Raw genomic sequence first — 19,752 nt, 5'->3', positions numbered from 1 at the left:
CATTCATATAAATTAAAAGATATCACCTAGGATTAAGGCTTTTATGTCCAAGAGATGGCGCTAACTCCGACGACCTAAGTTTGCTTTTCTGTGAGGCATTATGCCTTTCTGTGAGAATGGACTGAAGCAGATCATTTTCTATCTATCTATATAAATAAAATATAACGTTCGTTTGTTCCTACCAATTCCTTTGAAATTTTGACGCAACATTGCATTCAAATACGCACGTGTTTTTATATAATATACATGTCGAAATTCCCCCCACTGGGGGGAGATGGACAGAATTAAGGTTTACCGTGAAGAACTCGGCTTCTATTATACTATTTTAGATGCGGTTTTTTGCGTTTTAATAAGGTATGTCAAGAGAATGTACACTAAGAAAGGATATTTTGAAATTCCCCCATAAAGGAAGTGTTATACATTTATAATAGATACATTCTGAGCCAGAACAACGCGTGGCCTGGTCTGCTAGTATAAAATAAAAAAGATAAATACATTATGAAGGAATACCATGAATGAGCTATATACATAATAATGCTTATAAACTATATTCATCGGGTAAACTTGTTAAAATACAACGGATGGGATATGAACATAAAGTAAACACACAGAAATATGGCTAAATAACATAAGTAAAATAAAATAGAAAAGAAATATATACATGAGTAAGTACATAAACACACTAATAAATACCTTGAAACATACAAAACAAGAGAAGCATTGGAGCCCTTGAAGCACTGTTCAGTTGATAGAAGTGCTGTGTAAATAGTTTTTTTGCAAGGTTCAATAGGCCTAAAATCAGATTTTCATCCTGAAGGAAGAGGCTTTCCTGGCAGGGCTAGCTGCTGCCCAAAGGAAGAAGAAGACAAATAGGTTCTCTGAAGTCCTCCAGCATCAGGCAGTAGAAAATGTAGTGCCAAACTCCATCTGGAACACCACAGAGATGGCACAAGTCACTATCAGAATGACCAAACCTATGGAGGTAGCTCTTAAACCTACCATGGCCGGTCAGGAATTGAGTGAGCTGGTGGGTGTCATGGCTGTAAATGGTTGGTTTACTGGTTGGGACGTTGGGTAAAAAGTTCTACGTTGTGCTTCCCTCCTGACAATTGTCCTACCGTTCTTGCCAGGTTTTGATTGCTTCAGTTTTAAGGAGAGATTTAATGTAGGAGGCAAGAATGAAAGAGTAAAGGAGGATGCACACATGCGGCGCAGCAAGGAAGAGCGGTGACGCAAACGCGTCTTCGCCGCGCGGCAGCACGACCACACAAGCGGCAATCCGTTTACATTTTGGCGCATGCGTTCAGTATTCAAGATGGCAAACGATATCGACACTCCACTATCCACGTGTTTACAAATTTTGTTTTGTACGGCTCGTTTTATTTAGCTAGAAGTTTTTGTCGAAGATTCGAATGAATATTTTGGATTAGAGATATCGTATTGGCAAGAATCTTGCCGAGATATTTTGTTGGATCGATAAAGAACTGATGTACAAAATAGGCTAATTCTTCGATTAAGATCTCTCAATAAAGAATACTGTTTCGAGTAAGATTCGTTTGTTTTGTTCTTTGAATTAAATAATATGTGATTACTGTATCTGTGTAGAATTTGTGTTAAATTTATTATTCTTTCCTCTTTATTCTGATGTTATTTATTTCGGTTAACCACTTCGAACTTTCCGCCATTAAAACACCACGTGATTGTATTTTCTCACGTGACTGCCAGACGAAATGTTATTGGCTGATAGAAATGCGTTTTGGCGGCGGCCGCCGCGAAAGATAGAATTCGACCAACTTTCGCGGCACGTGAAAAGCGGCACGAAATAGACCTCTGCGGCGAGAAAAAGTGACATCATTCTGCCGCTTTTCCTTGCCGCACCGCATGTGTGCATCCGGCTTAAAGATACTCATTCAAAGCGAGACTGGCAGCTTTCCCGGCCAGGAAGTCAGCCCTCTCATTGCCGAGCAGGCCTGTGTGTTCTTTTATCCATGAGATGGCAAAGGTGTTTGTGGAGAATGCGACACAGGCCTGGATTTTGACGACAATGGAGTTTTTGGCAAGTGACAATTAATGGTGTCAATAGTAGACCTACAGTCTGTGAAGATATTGATCCTGCTGTTGTTTTTGTGGTTATTGCATCACTCAATGACCATCAAGATGGCTGTAAGCTCAGCCTGATATGGTGAGCAGTTGGAGGTAAGATGACCAAACCTGTCATGATATTCCACACCATCTTGGTAAACCACATACGCGCTACCGACATTGTTGTCAGATTTAGAACCATCGGTATAGACGGTCAGATCTTCATGATCCAGAGGCTAAGTCTAAATTCGGGGCCGCAGGAAGAGAGGAAGCAAATCCTCCCTTTCTGTGGCCTTTCCAGGATGGGTGGCAAATAATGTCGTAAGAAGTGAAAGATTGATTGGCTAGACTGATGCTGTGACCCTTGCGAAAGTGCTATCCCTTGGAAGCTAATGAAATAGCAAGGTCAATAGGCATTTTACCAGAAATGACCTGCAAGGCAGCCGTGGAGGAAATGGAGTAGGCATGGCAAATACAGAGAAGAGCCCTGCGTTATGCACTACAAAGTTTCTGTTCAATGTGCACACAGCCTAAACAGCCAGCCCAAACTGGGGCGGCATAACAGATCATCAGTAGTAACACGCTGTCATAGATTGTAGAAAGAATAGCTGGGGAAAGATCCCATTTTTTGACTTTGCCACCCTAGAGACAGTGTTGAAAAACCGGTTTGTCCTGTTGGCTATGTAAGCAATATGGTCAGCCCAATTTAACTTGTGGTCAATGATGACCCCTAAATACCTGATAGAAGTAGTAGTTTTTATGGAGACCCCATCCATTTTAATAGTAGGTGGCTTACGAAAGAGATGAAGCTTACCAGAGTTCGTAAACACGATGCCCTTCGTTTTGTTGGCGTTGAACGTTAACTTTTGCTTCTTGCTCCACTCAGAGACATTGCCTATGACTTTTTAAACCTTACAATCCAATCCAAAACGAGAAGAGGCTGCCACTATAATCAGAGCCTCATCTGCATAGGCAAAAATGCCATCACAGTCCTGGATATCAAAAAGAAAATTGTTAAAGAGGAGATTCCAGAACATAGGGCCACAAATAGAACCCTGAGGGCAGCCTCTAAAAGTCTTTCTTTTGATTTCAATGTTACCTGAAATAAAAGTAATATACCTGTTATTAAGTTAGTCTGAGAAAGCATGGTAGATATTAGCAGGACAGCAAGCCTGCCGCAGCTGCAAGAGAATTAGCGGCCCCAAGCGGCATTGAAGGCGCTACTAATATCCAAACTGAGCCCCAGAACATAGGGGTATGAGTGAAGAAGAAGTTTAACCTTGTCAGTCATGGCAAGGATAGCGTCAGAAGTGCCCCGGCCTTGTCTAAAGCCAAACTGATGGGGACTAAGAAGATTACTGGCCTCTAGGCGCCATTTTAGCCGATTGCATAGGAGACTGTCATAGACTTTAGAAAGAACAAAAAGAAGAGAAAGGCAGCGATAGTTGTTGGGAGAGCAAATGGGCTAATTCTTAACTTTTGGGATAGGTACAATTCTTGCTTCCTTCCAGGGGTCCAGGTACACCCCAAAATGAAGACAAGTGTTCATAAGGTTGGAAATGATGTTGGGACGATTGATTCACATGTTCTTCATTATGCCTGCAGTGATCCCATCCAGGCGAGGAGCCTTATTAAGCAAGAGTTTATTAACAGCCCAGTCAATCTCAGCCTGGATAAATGGAGGAAAATTCTCTGTGTCAATAAAATTTTGAGTACAGTTCCTAATATCGTTATGAAAGTCAGAGTCTTCTGTTGGATTATCGCCCAAACACACAGAGTCCAGAATGGAGTTAATGGTGGTATCAATATTGTCAGTGTGACCATCCCCAGTGTCAAGAGTTGAAAGGCAAGTCTGGTGTTTAAGCTTGTTGGCACACAAGTGGTACACAAAACCCCATAGGTTTATAGAAGCTGAAGAACAAAAGTCTCTTCATGATGTAATCTTTCCATCCTTAATTGTTTTTTTTATAAGTTACCTGAAATTCCAGATAATTTTTCTTGAAGATATCCCTCTCAGAGTCCCTACTGTTCGATAAATCTTGCATAATTTATTATTTTTCTTTCTCATATTAGCAAGGTTATCGTTCCACCATTGTACTCCTGAGGTGCTAGGCCTATGGAAAGGAATTGCATGGCTGCAGGCCCTGTCGATAGAGTTAATGGTGTTATTGGTAATGCTGATGGCAGCCTCTTTTGTTGAGACCATGTTAAGATCAGCGATGTGAGTGTCCAAGTAATTGAAGCATTTGTCCCAGTTAGCCTTTCTGGCATTATAGCACCTGATGTAATTTCTGCTAACCTTATCAGCCCCGAAACCCACGGTGAACTCAATAGCATTGTGATCAGCTAAACTGACTTTATCAGCAACATGCCAGTTAAGAATTCAATTAGATCTCAATTATTATGCCTTTGTGTTCTTTGTAATAGCTGAAATTTATCTTTGTATACTAGTACATTTATCAATTAACAGGACTTATTATACTGGAATATTATGGATGCAGATACAAAGTCTTACTGATCAGAAATAATATTTTTATTTAGTTAACCTGTTAACTAAATAAAAATATTATTTCTGATCAGTAAGACTTTGTATCTGCATCCATAATATTCCAGTATAATAAGTCCTGTTAATTGATAAATGTACTAGTATACAAAGATAAATTTCATCAATTAGATCTCTTTGCAGTGGCAATGGTGATGTCAATCCAGGAGCTACCATTGTGTCTCTGGAAAGTAGGAAAAAAATTGGGATCATTGATGCAGAGCATGCCATTGCTGGCCAAGAGGTCTTCAAAGGCCCTACCTTTGTCATCCAACATATTTCCTCCTCAGGTGGGAGAATGGGCATTTGAGTCACTACCCATTATGATTTCAGCATGATGGAATTTCTTGATTCATTTGTCTAGGGTTTTAACTATGGAGTTGTAGTCACTGCCTTTTCGACAATAAAAACTCCCAAATATGATTGGGTGATTCTCCAGCTTAGTCTCAATCCATACCATTTTGTCATTGCTGACTTGCTGATGGAATAAAACTAGAAGATTGTTTTTAGGAATAATAATGGCAGCATTAGGGGTGAGAGTTATTAGACTGAATAATGGGGTGAGAGTAAGGGATGCAAGCAACCCTGTTTTTCACACAATACGGCTCTTGGATAAGATCATATTTGTTTATAACAGTGCGAGGATAAGAGGTGGCGTTGATAGTCCTCTGAAGGTTAATTTGCAGTATATACAAATTTTTCCTGGATCACTCCCCATAATTGGTTCTCAAAATAAGTTGTGATTTCATTTTTCTATGTACAGGACACTCTTTGTTGAAGGCATTGTGAGCATAATTTCCGTTTTTGTTTTGTACAGTTGGTGCAGGCAGCGTCATTGTTCTTCTTAGGACACTCCTTAAAGCGGTGTTGTTTGCTGCATTGGCTACAGATAGGGTGTTGCTGCTTACATTGGCTACTAATATGGCTATATTTGCAGCATTTCTAACATTGTATAATCGAGAAGTGAGCTAATATTGAGTGGGTGCGCTACCGAGTCGCTGACTGGGTTGCACACCCACTCAATATTAATACGTTTTAGGACAATTAATAACTTTCTCACCCTGGGTGAAACATCAATTACCCATGCCATGGTATTAGGGTCTCTTCCCTTGATTGGCATCTGTACAGTAAATTCTCTGCAGAAGTCTTCTTCACTGAAGTTAGCGTTGATTGCCTCGTTCTGGTTAAGTACAGCATCGATTAAGTCTTCTTTGGAAATATGTCCTGGAACATAGCTAATTCTTATCCTATGTTTCCTTCTAGAAGGTACCTGGATTCTTAAGTCAGGAGCTCTCTCCTGTGATACCATTCTCAGCTTTCAATATCTCGCTTTGCTGAGATGTCAATTGCCACACCACCTTTGCTTATTTTCTTAATGCCTTTTAGGCCTACCTTAAGTTTAGCCGGATTAATATTTTTTTTGATGAACTGTTTACTAACCTAAGAACCTTTGGTCTCATCTTGGCCATATACCAACAAGGTGTTGACAGAAGCCTTGGTTAGGCAATGGGTGTTGATCTTGGGCTTTAGGGGAGCATCTCTATAAGAGGGAGTAGCATGACTGTTAGGTTTGTTAACTAAACTGAAGGTACTTATGTTCATACTATAGTAAGGTGATGTTGGGCAATTACAAATGTGACTGATCATTTCCTTATAATGTTTCTTGGTGGCAAGTTCGGAAAATTTATGATTAATTTCCTGGATCTGATGGCTAGCCCTGTACGCTGTCAAAAACATCTATGATCTTATGAGCATGCCTGATGATGAAGTCAGAATTTTCTCTTTTCCCCAAATGACCATTTGGATGTTGTTTCAGAAATTTTTTCTGGTCTTTTAAAATGACATAGGCCTTGTGCCTAAAAGAGGAATAGGCAATGTTCTCTTTAGCATTTACCGGAGAGTCAGCCTAAATTGAACCATTGTTGTCACCCAAAACAGAGCCCATAGAGCTAGCAGATTGTTGTGCCATGAACAGTAAAACAACCGAAAAAGGCAAGTATTTGCACAGCGTGTAACACACTAACTGGTAAGAGTGGAGTAGATAATGTGTAAAGGGAGTTCAGTAGCCCAAGAAGAATCTGCTACAGCGAACCAGAGATTAGCTGGAGCAGATCAAAGAAAACCAGTTGGTGGCAGAAAAGGTTACTAACTAGGTACTTGAGGACAATCTCAGCAAAAGAGGAGTACACAAAATACAATCGCACAGGTATCTATTACCACAAAAGGCCTAGAGCTGGCAGAAGTGCGTAAACCAAAAAAATACAAAACAACTCCAGGCAGGCTGCAGCAAAGTACACCTGTAGGGGTGGTATCCAGAAAACATAAATGTCAGAGTCCCAGAATTCCTTGTTGCTAAAGATGAAGACTGTAGGGAAAAATCAAAGAGAGAGATGGTCCAAAAACTGTAATAACATCGAAAGTGCTGGAGACAGCTGCCTACGAGTGTTCAGGAACACCACAGCTTGGCTAGGGCTTCCAGCTGAAAAGACTTGACTAGAATTCTAGTCAAAATATACAGTACACCTGTCTGATTTACCTGGAATGCAACAGGTGTTGGAGTTGACACCAACCATCACTGGCAGTCCAGGAGGATGGGAAAGGACTGGTTTGCTAAATAGGTGGTCTCTGCAAGTAATCCAAAGGCAGACAAGAGTGTCTGACTCCAAACACAAAGCACAACACTCAACACGTAATCCAGAGTGAAAGTGAAAACCATTGTGTAATTCAAAGAGCAGGAACTCCACCATCCTGTACGAGAGAACGTTCCTCTATAGCTCAGAAACTACCATGACTTGTTTCTTCCGACTTCTTCTGATCCTCCCATTCCCACCTCAGCTGATTCCATTTTTCAAAATGAGTGTCCAAGCGCCGAAATCAAAAAAAAATCAAACATTGGCCAGTAAATTTACAGCGTCATTGGCCATTTTTTGATTTGGCCATAACATATTTACTATTGTCTTACACTGCTAGAAATTACAGACTGATTTTTATTATTATAAATGATTCAGTGTTGTTATTTTAATATTTGTAACAATTAGAACAATTTTATAAAATTATTAAGATAATAAATAATTACATGAAAAAATACGATTTTAAAATATTATAAATAACAATTAAACAGTTGTCAATTCTGAGAACTGTACACATGTAAATAACAATCCTGATATATTATATATGTACATGCTTGTGACTTTTTATGTAATAATATGATTTTTCTATTTAAACCAGCAATTGGATAAACATTCATCAATATGTCTTCACAGAAGTAAATTATCTAGGCAATGAAACTATTTAAATTGGATAAACGTAGATAATACACGAATATCAAAACAGGAAAGCACAAAACCAGAAAAACGAACAAGAGCCTAGATTGCTTACTTTTCTCTCTGCTAGAAGGCATGTTCTCGTTTCTCTCTGCTTTTTTAATGGTGATGTCCAAAGACAAATGTACCAGTCCATGAATTCAAATTGCATTATCCAGAGTGTAGGCCGATTTGTTCTTTTTTTGTTTAACTCTTTCCGCCCTGTGGGCAATAAGAGGGCCTCTTTTAGTAGGCTTATTATGGGTTCGGCCAGGCCCACAATGGGGCGACCGGGTGGTGAGGGACAGGGCCCGACATATCGGAACGGACCACCTCTTGAAAAATTCCTAGGGATTATTCGACCCGTTCGGATTCGATCCCGGGTCCCCCACAGCTATAGGCTGCCACCTTTACCGCTCGGCCATCCGGCCGTCGGCCGATTTGTTCTTGTCATCTCGAAAACAAGGCGGTTGTTTGTCTAACATATTTATGATGTCTGTAACACTTAAATTGAAATACATATAGCCAGGATATATAAAAAAAGTAGTATCAATATTCTTGTTCTTCCTCATCCGGCTTCCGCAATCTCTTCCCGTTGAACTAATAATGACATTGTTAAATGGCTTCGAGAGTGTTCACACAGCGAGAAGAGTTTAAAAAACGCAATTTCTGCTTTGTTTATTGGTTGTATCAACTGAAATTTTTTCTCTGATGCAAAAAGTCTTATTCGGATTGCTGTAAAAGAGTCGTCATATTCCTATAAGAAAATCGATATATTGTTACTCTACTGTTATAAGCAGGGCTGTGAAGTCAAAGTCGTCAAAAATCTTTGCGAATCGACTCCTTTTTACTTTCCCAACTCGTTATGTGTATAAAAAACAAAAATATTTGAATCGTGTCATATTTGACTCTCTTAGTTTTACGCAAATCTATACGTTTGGAGATCTCTCGAACCCAAAAAACGTCAAATAATAAGAAAAACTTCGCGCGTCCACGCGCGTATATTAGCGTCTAATTTGTTTAATTTCTTTATTCTGTTCTGAACAATTAAACAATATCTGAGAATGAGTAAAGTTTAAGAAACAAAATTTGGCAGCGTGCGTATAAAGTGTATTAATGTCATTAAATTTTGGTTGTTTATTAAAGGTGTACAGGGTAGAGACTAGTTTTTTTTTATATATATATTAAACTCGTCTCTACCCTCAAAAATAAGCTTGAGTTTTAATATGAAAACAAACAGAAAAGATTTTACGAAATTTAAAAATGGTATTTACTATGCACTGAAAAAAATAAATCACATTGACTACTCTTCAAGTTTGGAATGTTAAAACGTCAATACTGCACTATCCAGACATTATCCAAAAAACAACATTGGTTGTCACAGCATTGTCACCAACCAAGTTTCGGTAGAGCGTTTATTTTTCGCTCTTAAACTTATTAAATATGATTTAAGAGATTCAATGAATGCTGACTTAATAGAAGTGATTTTTATTCCATGGAATAATTTCAGTTTATAACAGAGATGAAAAATAATAAATTATTCAACATGGCAAAATAAGCAATATTTCTTTTACCAGTCTAAATGTTATATTTCTTATTTTTGACTTAGTTTAATATATCTGTAACTTATATATTACCCAATATACTCGTATATTATTTATACAACATTTTTATTAAACTAATTTGTTTGTATATGAATGTATTTATTATTTCTATTTATACATGCTTATCAAATACCAATGTCATCATCAAACGAGTCAACAAATGTGAACTTATGTATTCAGTAGACGTATCAAATTTTAATGTTTAATTAATTTTTTAAAATCGTTTTATTTGGTATTTTATAAAAAAATAATCAGAATCTTCGTCATTATTACTTTTCCAGCTGTTATACAGTATAGGCCCGTAACAAAGGAAAAGAATGACGATCAGTCAAAACATGACTCTCAGATTTTTACTCTTTTTGACTGGGGAAGCCTGAAAACATAGAGAAGTACAAACGAATGTTAGAATGTGTACCAACCGATATTGTTCAACCATTTTCAAGCTTAATAACTCCTGTGTTAAACAATCCGACTCCTATTGAAAATAGTGTCTTTCATACAGTCTAGCATACGTACTGTACATACAGAAAAAAACCAGAATCTTTTGCATATCTCGATATTTCGAGGTGCCCTGAATCTAAAAGTGCAAAAATTCGGAATGGAATAATTTTTTTAACCATCGCTACACTTTTCTTCTGTTATATACAACAGAAAAGTAAAAATTATCGTATTGACTCATTACTCAGAAAAATATTTTAGCCTTTGAAAAAAAAAGTTCTTACGTTCTAAAGATAGATTATTACAACTATATTTTTTGATACTAATCTTCTGAAATCACGTAATGACGTCAGAATGTTCGGGAGCCTACTTCGTTAACAAGTCCGCCCCTAGTGAGAGTCGGAGTCGGAGAGTCGGGTAAAAATCTACCGACTCCACAGCCCTGATTATAAGTTAATAACTTTTGCCTTCGACAATATATTCTTTCGTACGTGGTTCTGGAAACTATAATGATAGAAATTACATACTTACTTCTCTTACAAGCATGATATATCTTTACTTTGAGATGTACAAAAGTTAAATACCTTTGATTTTACATTTTGTTTTGTCTTCTTAGCACAACGTTCTATGCATAGATTTACTATTTCAGCTATTATACATATAACTCGGAAGAAGTATTGAAAACGTGTGAAATTTGACCTTGCAAATTTTTTGCAAATTTCGATGTCTTAAGATCTTTATACTGTAATACGTAATGAAATAACAATAAAACGTTTCTGTGGATATATATGATGTACGTATGTGTGTGTGTTTGTATGTGTTTGTATGTTACTGAACGTGTATTCTTCCGAAAAATCTAGTTACCCTTTGAAGAATCTAGTTAATACTTCCATTCTTCATGTAAAAATACAATATATATATCTGTAATTTTGTCATTGACATAAAAACGTTTTTGATATTTTAATTATTAAATATTAACAATTACAAATTCTGTAAACGAAATATGAGTTTTCATCCTTAAAAAATGCTAACTACACACGTATTTTTAATGGATATTAGAAAAATTTTATCGTGTGTTAATTTCAGATAAATAATAAAAATAAGAACTAAACTTGCATAACTGCTCAGATTTCTCTTTTTTTTTCAGATAACTTTGGTTATCGATCTCCTAATACACATTCAAACTGCAAAATGAAACTGGATTGCGTTAGAAAACTTTTTTGCCATATTTTTAAAATTTTAGGAAAAACGGTTGGACGGCATCCGTATTACTTTATCATTATACCGATAATCCTGTCAATTGCACTCTCCATATTTATCAGAACATTAACACCCAGTAAGGCATTTAATGATGTAATAACTTCGGATACAGGAAATCTTTTCACCGTGAAGAAATTCATAGAAAATACATTCTCATATAACTCATCTCAATTTTCTGATCAGCTAAGAATTCCCGATTTACCAAATTCTCTGGTAATATACTTGTTGGAAAAAAACGAAGAAAACATGTTTGAAAAAAATATTCTTTCAGAAGTGAAATTGGTCGACGAAATCATACAAAATATAAAATTAGAATCTGATGGAAAGACAATACAATATACAGATCTCTGCACACGTATACACAAAAAATGCTTTCAAAATCCTATTATCGAAGTGATATCAGAAGTGGGAATTGATTCCATACTACAAAAAAGAAAAAAGTTGAAGTATCCTGTGGATGTAGATTTGTTGTCTTTCACTTTTAAAGCCTATTTTATAAATTTAGGAGGTGTTTCTGAAGATAATCAAAACTTTGTTGATAAAGTAAATGCCGTTATGTTATTTTATGGAACTGATGATAAAAATGAAGTAAAAAACAAATTGTTTTCAATATGGTCGGCTCATGTTTATGACGCAATTCAAAAATATAATTTCACGTATACGAAAGCAATTCCAACTTCTGTTACAAAGATGGAACAAGAGTTTCGAAAAGAATTTGATAGAACAAAACCTAAAATTGGAGGTGTGATCGCAATTATGGTTCTACTTTCGATATTTCTCAATATGAGCAATAGCTGGCTGAGAAGCAAACCTCTTCTAGGATTAGCAGGTGTCATCAACGCTGGAATGGCTGTATCGTCGGCTTTTGGATTAATGGCTGCGTCGGGTGTTGAATTCACTTACTGGAATACCACTATTCCATTTTTAGTTCTTGGTAAGTAAATCAATGTTGCTGCAAACGTACCTTAGCGATAACGCTTCCTTATATATTAAAAATTATTTATGTATTTCAGTGACCGAGATAGATGATGCTTTCGTATTAATAGCATGTTGGAGAATCACCGATCCCAAAGATTCAGTTGAAAAACGCATGGAAGTAACGTATGGAGAAGCAGGAGTTTCCATTACTTTGACTTCACTAACTAATTTCATTTCGTACTGCATCGGGATGATGGCTCCTTTTCCGTTCATTCGAATATTCAGTTATTATACTGCAACTTGTGTATTTTTGAATTTTGTATATCAGATAACATTTTTCGGAGGATGCTTGGCTATGAGTGGATACAGAGAAGAGAAGAATCTACATTTCAGTAAAGTTGTTAGATGTGGTAAGTTGAAATTCATTTATCAAAAAAGTTAACATTTCACTAAATTAGTTATTTTATGCTGAATATATAACACGAAGTTTGAAAAATACTTTTACTTTACAAAATAATATCTGTTATCTGAATTCTGGTCACGTAAATTTAGTGTAGTTACTTCATGTTCTCAGATCCGAAGTACATATAGTATGTTCATGTTCTTATGGTCTTTTGCATTACACTCCAAAGTTGTAATTAATATAAAATTTATATTTTATCGTGCATTGATTTTGCTGGATATAAATTTTTGTAGTTTGAGATGTTTATTCTAACAAGTAACATATACGATGAGTTTACCAAATAACCGAAAAAAATCAGTATTTCTTAGTAGACGTTTTCGTCAGTTATTAACTAGACACGCTAGCAATGTCCACATGACGAGCAGAAGCGCACACTCGTAAAACTCACACGAATCCGAGGAAGTTTCATAGAATTTCACGACGCAGAACATGAACACTACAAACAGATATTTATTTTTGGTCGATTTTCGTTTCACTTTTTCATTACATTGATATTGCTTTCGACATTAAGTTTGAACAGTTTGTTTCTCGATCTCGATATCCAAATTAGTTGTAAACGTTTTTATTACTTTTCTTTTTGTACATTGTCTTACATTAATGAAAATGTACAGAAAAATAATCATTTGCACGTTACCGTCAGGAATGCTGGTCCAATAGAAATCATAACATGTCGAAAAAATGATAAAATGTTTACAATACAGTGAATAAATGAATAAGTGAAAGCGAGCTGGTGAATAGCTATAAATTATTAGTATCCAGTTTGTCAAATATTTAATATATAATTACTTACCAACTTTTCTGAGTAGTTATGCTAAGGTGAAATATTTTTCGTTATTTTTATCATTAAAATGATTACGGGTTTTTCTATGTATTTCTCTGTTTTCGTGTTATAAACTTTTAATTATAGCTATACCTACGGGTATGAGACATGTTTATCTGCCATGCCAACAGAGATGTCTACGTGAATTTAGTAACAACTTCTTTCATAGAACTCTTACAATAATGTGATTCATTTGCCTAGACAATTATACAAATAAAATTTTATAATAGAATGAACCTCACCGAACCTAAAGGAAAAGATCAGACTAAACCCTGACAAATTTGTCTGAGAGATTAAGCTAAGTATTATAGTGCTGTATTGATAATGGGCATTATTTTTTTGCCGCTTTTAAATATTCTTAGTTTCACTTAGCTCTGGTACTACAACACTAACGAATGTAAACTGTTTCCGTTTTTCGCTGAAAGAACAAAATATCGCCTACACCTGAAGTGGAAAACCTTTCTCATGGGTGCTCGAAGAGGCACGTCAAAAAATTTCATGTGGCACGAAACATATCATATGATTCGGATACTACGTGTTTATCAAAACGTTTTCCGGTTATTCACCTAATCAGCCTTTTTCAATAAGCTTTGTTACATGTATTCCAATTAAATCATATTCACTTCAGTGTTTTGGATATTGTTATCGAAAGTCTAAAACTTCGGCAAGCATTATTATTTTTAAAAAATAAGTATGCTTATTCTACATCACGCGTACACAAAAAATTCCTGTATTAAACAAACATAAAGAAGCCTGTAAATAATGAGGATATGATGATAATAGGCCAACACATTAAGATAAAGGCTTTAATGCGCATGCACACTCAGCACTAGTTTATTACAAAACAAAAGTATTAACAACATAACTTTGGTTTCTATTCATTACTATTTAATGTTAAAAAATAAGAAATAATTTTTTGATTTAAATAAGAAACAAATACCAGTTTTCTGCTACCTTCTACAGCAAGGGTGTCAAACTGAAACTGCTTAAGTGCCAAGTTTTTGTCTCGAGTATGACAGTGACCCAAATGTTTTTAGATTTTGTAACCAAAAATTTCCTAAAAAGTAGCCAAAAAGTAGCCAACTCAAAAATTCCTCTTTAATAACCCGAGATTTCGCAATAAAATAAAAAAACATTATTTGTAGTTTTTCAGTAATGACTTTAATCACAGAATAAACATTTTCGGCCAATTTACAGGCCTAAAGCGAGTCTGAAAATAAGGATGGCAATACTGAAAATAAAACGATAAACTGTAATTTACTAATATGCGAAGATATGCATTTTATGTGTAAAATAGTGAGAATTGTTTAGTAAATAATCTTGCCAAGACGAACTATAATTTGAAATTCAAAACAAGAAATAGAAAAAATATAATGTACACGAGAAACTGAACACAAAAATGAATCAAATAAAGTAAATATCTCTGAGTAATATGAATAAATGAAAATAAAAATAAAAACAATAATAACTGAGTTCAACAATTTTCTTTATTTTCTTCGGTATCACGATAATAAATAAATAAACAAATGGCATTATTAAATTGTTGTCGCGGGCCGTTTCGTTGACATGCCTGTTCTACAGTTTACACAGAATCGACTTACGTCACCAATTTCTACGAATTCTACTTAGAGATACCATCTCGAATCATAATCTCTTAGTTTAGTACCTACTAAAAATTTTTAATTACAGAATAATTAATTTTACATGACGGCCGGATGGCCGAGCGGTAAAGGTGGCAGCCTACCGCTCTGGGGGACCCGGGATCGAATCCGAACGGGTCGAATAATCCCCAGGAATTTTTCGGGGGGTGGCCGTTCGGATATGTCGGGCCTCGTCTCTCACCACCCGGTCGCCCCATTGTGGGCCTGGCCGAACCCATAATAAGCCTACTAAAAGAGGCCCTCTTATTGCCCACAGGGCGGAAAGAGTAAAAAAAAAAAAAAAATTAATTTTACATAAAATTTCTGATTGTTCAGTATGTTTTCGTTCATATATAAATTTTAAACTTTTTTATTTTAGAACCTGATGATGAAGATAACCAGAATAATAACGCCGAAGAAGAAGAATTTACTATGACAAGTTTTAGAAATTTATTGGGAAAAATAATCTTCAATTTAGTAGTGAAGATAAGTATTATTCTAATTTACATCATTAACTTATCATTCGGAATATGGGGCACATTTCACATGGAACATGGTATTAAGTATGAACATTTATTTGCAAAAGACTCTCTAATTACGGAAGGTTATAGAATTGATCAAAAGTACTTTAAAAGTTATTCATATCCGTTTCACATAATTGTTAATGAAACCTTGGATTACTCAGATATAAATGTACAAAAATCGATAGAAAGTCTGTTGACAAAATTCGAGAAACATCCAAATATTGCCGGTGAAGATTTCACTGTGTCTTGGTTGAAATTCTACAAAGAATTTCAGAAAAGTCCCGTCGCAAAATTTTCATTACAAGGTTACAATATGTCAAATAAGCAGGACTTTATCGATGGACTTCGCGATGTGTTCTTTAATATTCGAGCTGCGCGGTCACTGTCTAATGATGTCGTCTTTAACAGCAACAATAGTGATATCATATACAGTAGATTTTTTATTATGGGAAAAAATTTGAATTCTTCATACTCAGAGAGAGACACATTAAGAGATTTATTAAAAATTGCTGACGAATCCGAAATTTCTGTTCTCGTGCATTGTGCTTTTATCAAGTCTTATCGAGCAAGGAATCATCATTGGACAAATGATTCAACAATTGTTTTGGATTACTGCTGTACTGATAACAGCCATTTTTCTATTGTTTGCACCGAATTTATTAGTTGCAATTACTGTTGCATTGTCTGTGGTATCTACAATGGTAGAAACATTAGGTTATATGTCGTTTTGGGGAGTCAACTTGGATATTATATCAACGATGAGTCTTATTCTGTGTGTGGGATTCAGCGTGAATTATCCTGCCCACATTTCGTATGCGTATGTCATGTCACGATGCGAAGACACCAAACGAGAAATTACAAGATTCTCTGTATCGTATAGGTTTTCCCATACTTCAAGGATCATTGACCACGGGAATAGGAATATTGATTTTATATTCTGATGTATATTTTCTTTGCACATTTACGAAAATTGTAATACTTGTTGTATGGAAACGGCTTTTCATGCTTTGTTTTTTATTCCTGTTATTCTTTCTGTCTTTTATGCCATTTTAAATAATTAATTAATTCGTTGTCATGTGGTTAATTTTCATCTCATACTAATTTTAAAAAATTGTAGGTAAATTGGTTAAAGATTGTGATATATATGTGTAGTAGTACCAGTATTAGTAGTTCTTCCAATGCTGAGTAGCATACTGCAGCAATTATCTTACATTAATTTTGATCTTGGACAAGGGCTAGTGCTTTCCCCAACGTAAAACTGAAAATCTTCAATTCTCGAAAAAGTTTTATGCCAAATATACATGGCGCCTCTGCATGGTCGTTTCTCACCAAGGAAAATTTAATTCATGACTGCATTAGGAATTTTATTATTCTCCATACAAAAATTTGTCTGGCTGGTCTGACTTTTCTACAAGCGACAATTTTATGAAGTTTACACATCTCACTTGTTTGGGGGACCTTTGCTGATATGATCTAAATATCGGATTTTTAGAATTCGTTGTAATAATCAATGTGGAAGACATCTAGACTTCTATTGATATTTTTTGAGGCATTCCAAGATTTACTAGCATAAATAGCTATTGAAATCACGATGGGGTGAACAAGAAGAATGTCGTTCTCAAAGAGATGGAAGTAGAAGACCAGATCATATACAACTATCGGAGAACAGTCACTTCCTTTTCAATCCCTCACTTCTGATCCACTTTTTCTTATTATTCTTGGAAATAACACGACTCAAGTGAATAAAACTCTCGACTTTTTCTAATCGTTGTGCTTCAACATTATACCATGCGTTTGGGCAGTGTTATATACAGGCTTAATTTTCGACTTTGCAGTGTTTATCGTGAAGCTAATTTTGTCTACCTCCCGAATTAATGTGGCTGTGGCGTGCTGTACCATTGTCTCATTTATTTCCAATAGGGCACTATCAGCAACAAAAATTAAATATCTAAGATGATCCTAGTTAGACCAGCGGATGCCGGCCGCAATACGCGCACTGGGCTCATCTGCCTGTCTCAAAACAAAATTGATGGCAACAAGAAAGACGAAAGGGGACAGAATACAACCCTGAATAACACCTATTTTAATTTTTAAGAAGTCTGTATAGCCAATCTCAGTTTTGACACAACAACTAAAATGCAAATGTAAGGTCTTGAAAACAGTGAAAAAGTTTGCTGGAATGCCATACAGTTGCCGGATTCTTCAGAGGAACACGTGGTGAACACTGTCAAAAGCCTTTTTGAAATTAACGGAGTTGTTGACCATTGAGCGTCGATACTGAACGCATTGTTTTATGATATTTCGAAGAAAGAAGATCTTCTCGCTGCATGAGCTTGCATCTCCTGAAAGTGCTGATCGAAGGCATTCTGTAGGCATCAAAGAAAGATCACAGAAAAAGCCTTTTCAGGTACAGAAACGATGGTTATACCTCGCCGGTTGGTAAACTCGGATACATCTCTTTCCTTAGGAATTTTGATTTTAGCACCCTTTCTCCAATCCTCTGTAAATTACCTATATTTCCAATATTTCTTAAACAGTAGCGTTAACTTGTCCAACATGAGCTGCTCTCAGGTCTTCAAATTGTAAGCCGCAATTTCGTTCAAACCTGCTGCCCTATTATTCTTCAGGCACTTAATGGCAAACTTCACTTTTTCAGGGATAATATCATCAGTGTCCATTCCGAAGCTCATCCAGTGTATCATGAATATCAAAATTGTTTGTAACGGTCGGATCCGTTTGAGTAAATGTTATAATTACCTCCTGTTTTGCTTATCTTGAGTGATCAGAATCTTCCCGTTTTTATTTTTTATTGAAACGCAAGAATTGCTCTATATCTAAGTCAGTTCACTGACTATGTAGTACAGGGTCTTGGAGTCATTCCGATCGAAAGCTCCTGCGCTTCACCGAAATTTCGTTATAACCATTCTTTCCTGTGTCTTAGACAATTTCACTTTACACGTCTATCTAACTTGGCATATATTTGGCTTCTTTTCTCCATCTCAGTCATTGTTCTAGCCTTGTCAGTTTTAAGTTTTATGGACTTTATTTCATCAATTAGTTTCCACGAGCGATCTTGGATTCACTGAACTTTTCGTCTTTCTTGATGTCTTCCAATGATGTCTCGCGCATATTCTATTGCAAAACTACTGAAATTTCGCCTAGTTGGAGAAATGATTTGTCATATCTCCAATGAGGGCAAAGCGATTCAGCTACTTTAGAGTGAGTGGTTCAGCAATTATTGGATCATTTAATTTTTCTATCGCGAATCGTCGTTTTACGTTGAGCTGTCTCTGATTACGAAATTTCAGTTTGATATCCGCCCTAACTACGTAATGGTCAGATCCAATATCTCCACTTCTCTAAACCTCACATTTCATATTATTGACCTCCACTTTATACTAATACAGATAAAGTCTATCTAATTGAAATTGCACCAGTCTGGTGACCGCTTGGTGTTTTTATGGATCAGCCGATGTCAGGAAGTATGTGTTCCCAACACACAATACGTTGTGTTCACAAAATGATGTTAATCTTTCTCCATTGTCATTCATATAGTCAAAGGCACATCAGCACCAATTACAGTCTCGAGTTTTTTACGATAACCACTCAATTGGGCATTAAAGTTCCCAATCAGTACTTTCAGGTTATGATTTGTGATACTATCAAAGACGTCTTGGAGCTGTTCATATAATTCATTTTTTTATTTTATGAACAGCTCCATGCTGCTGCTGTCATTTTTCGCATAGGAAATGGTTTTGCTATCACTACTGATTCTGCCATTTGCTGTCCATCTAACCTTACTGACGCCAAGGAAGTCTATCCAGTTTTCATCAAATGTCTGTAATGGCTGAGCGAACACGTTTTTATTTTATTACTAGATTTTTAGAAAAAAATTCCTATAGGAAACTATTTGGATACATCATTATAAATAATGCAAATCAATTTCTGCTTACAGAAATTTTTACTAATTGAGTATAATAATTACAGTCTTGTATTGTAAACTGATTGTTTTTTCAACATTCTGTAAATATTATATACATATTTACTTAATGTTGAAAAAGCAATCAGTTTACAATACAGGACTGTAATTATTATACTCAATTATATTATATTACACTCAATATATATATATATATATATATATATATTAAAATTATAA

The 19,752-nt window shown here is 35.8% G+C and overlaps 2 protein-coding genes across 2 annotated transcripts in view; both read left to right on the top strand.

Annotated features, from left to right (window-relative positions):
• The window catches only part of LOC136981696 (patched domain-containing protein 3-like), a 151,565-nt gene that overhangs the window by 87,138 nt on the left and 44,675 nt on the right, over positions 1 to 19,752 (top strand). The window lies entirely within an intron of this gene.
• LOC136981688 (patched domain-containing protein 3-like) lies at positions 965 to 19,437 on the top strand. The gene is made up of 5 exons (XM_067278029.1): positions 965 to 1,049; positions 11,116 to 12,162; positions 12,242 to 12,556; positions 15,449 to 16,410; positions 19,309 to 19,437. Exons 1-5 carry the CDS (start codon positions 965 to 967, stop codon positions 19,435 to 19,437), a joined length of 2,538 nt encoding a protein of 845 aa, XP_067134130.1.

Source organism: Centruroides vittatus, unplaced genomic scaffold (genome assembly GCF_030686945.1).
Source record: "Centruroides vittatus isolate TY-2023 unplaced genomic scaffold, ASM3068694v2 contig_788, whole genome shotgun sequence".
NCBI lineage: Eukaryota > Metazoa > Arthropoda > Arachnida > Scorpiones > Buthidae > Centruroides > Centruroides vittatus.
Note: the sequence above shows the minus strand (reverse complement) of the source record. Positions and strands in the feature narration are given on the sequence as shown.

Bases quoted from the DNA above. Each gene is read 5' to 3' on its own strand.
- LOC136981688 (XM_067278029.1), top strand. From the start codon at position 965: ATGACCAAACCTATGGAGGTAGCTCTTAAACCTACCATGGCCGGTCAG. The intron at 12,557-15,448 runs GTAAGTTGAAAT...TTTTTATTTTAG, and splicing joins CAGTAAAGTTGTTAGATGTG to AACCTGATGATGAAGATAAC. The intron at 16,411-19,308 runs GTATGTCATGTC...TTTTATGAACAG, and splicing joins CCTGCCCACATTTCGTATGC to CTCCATGCTGCTGCTGTCAT.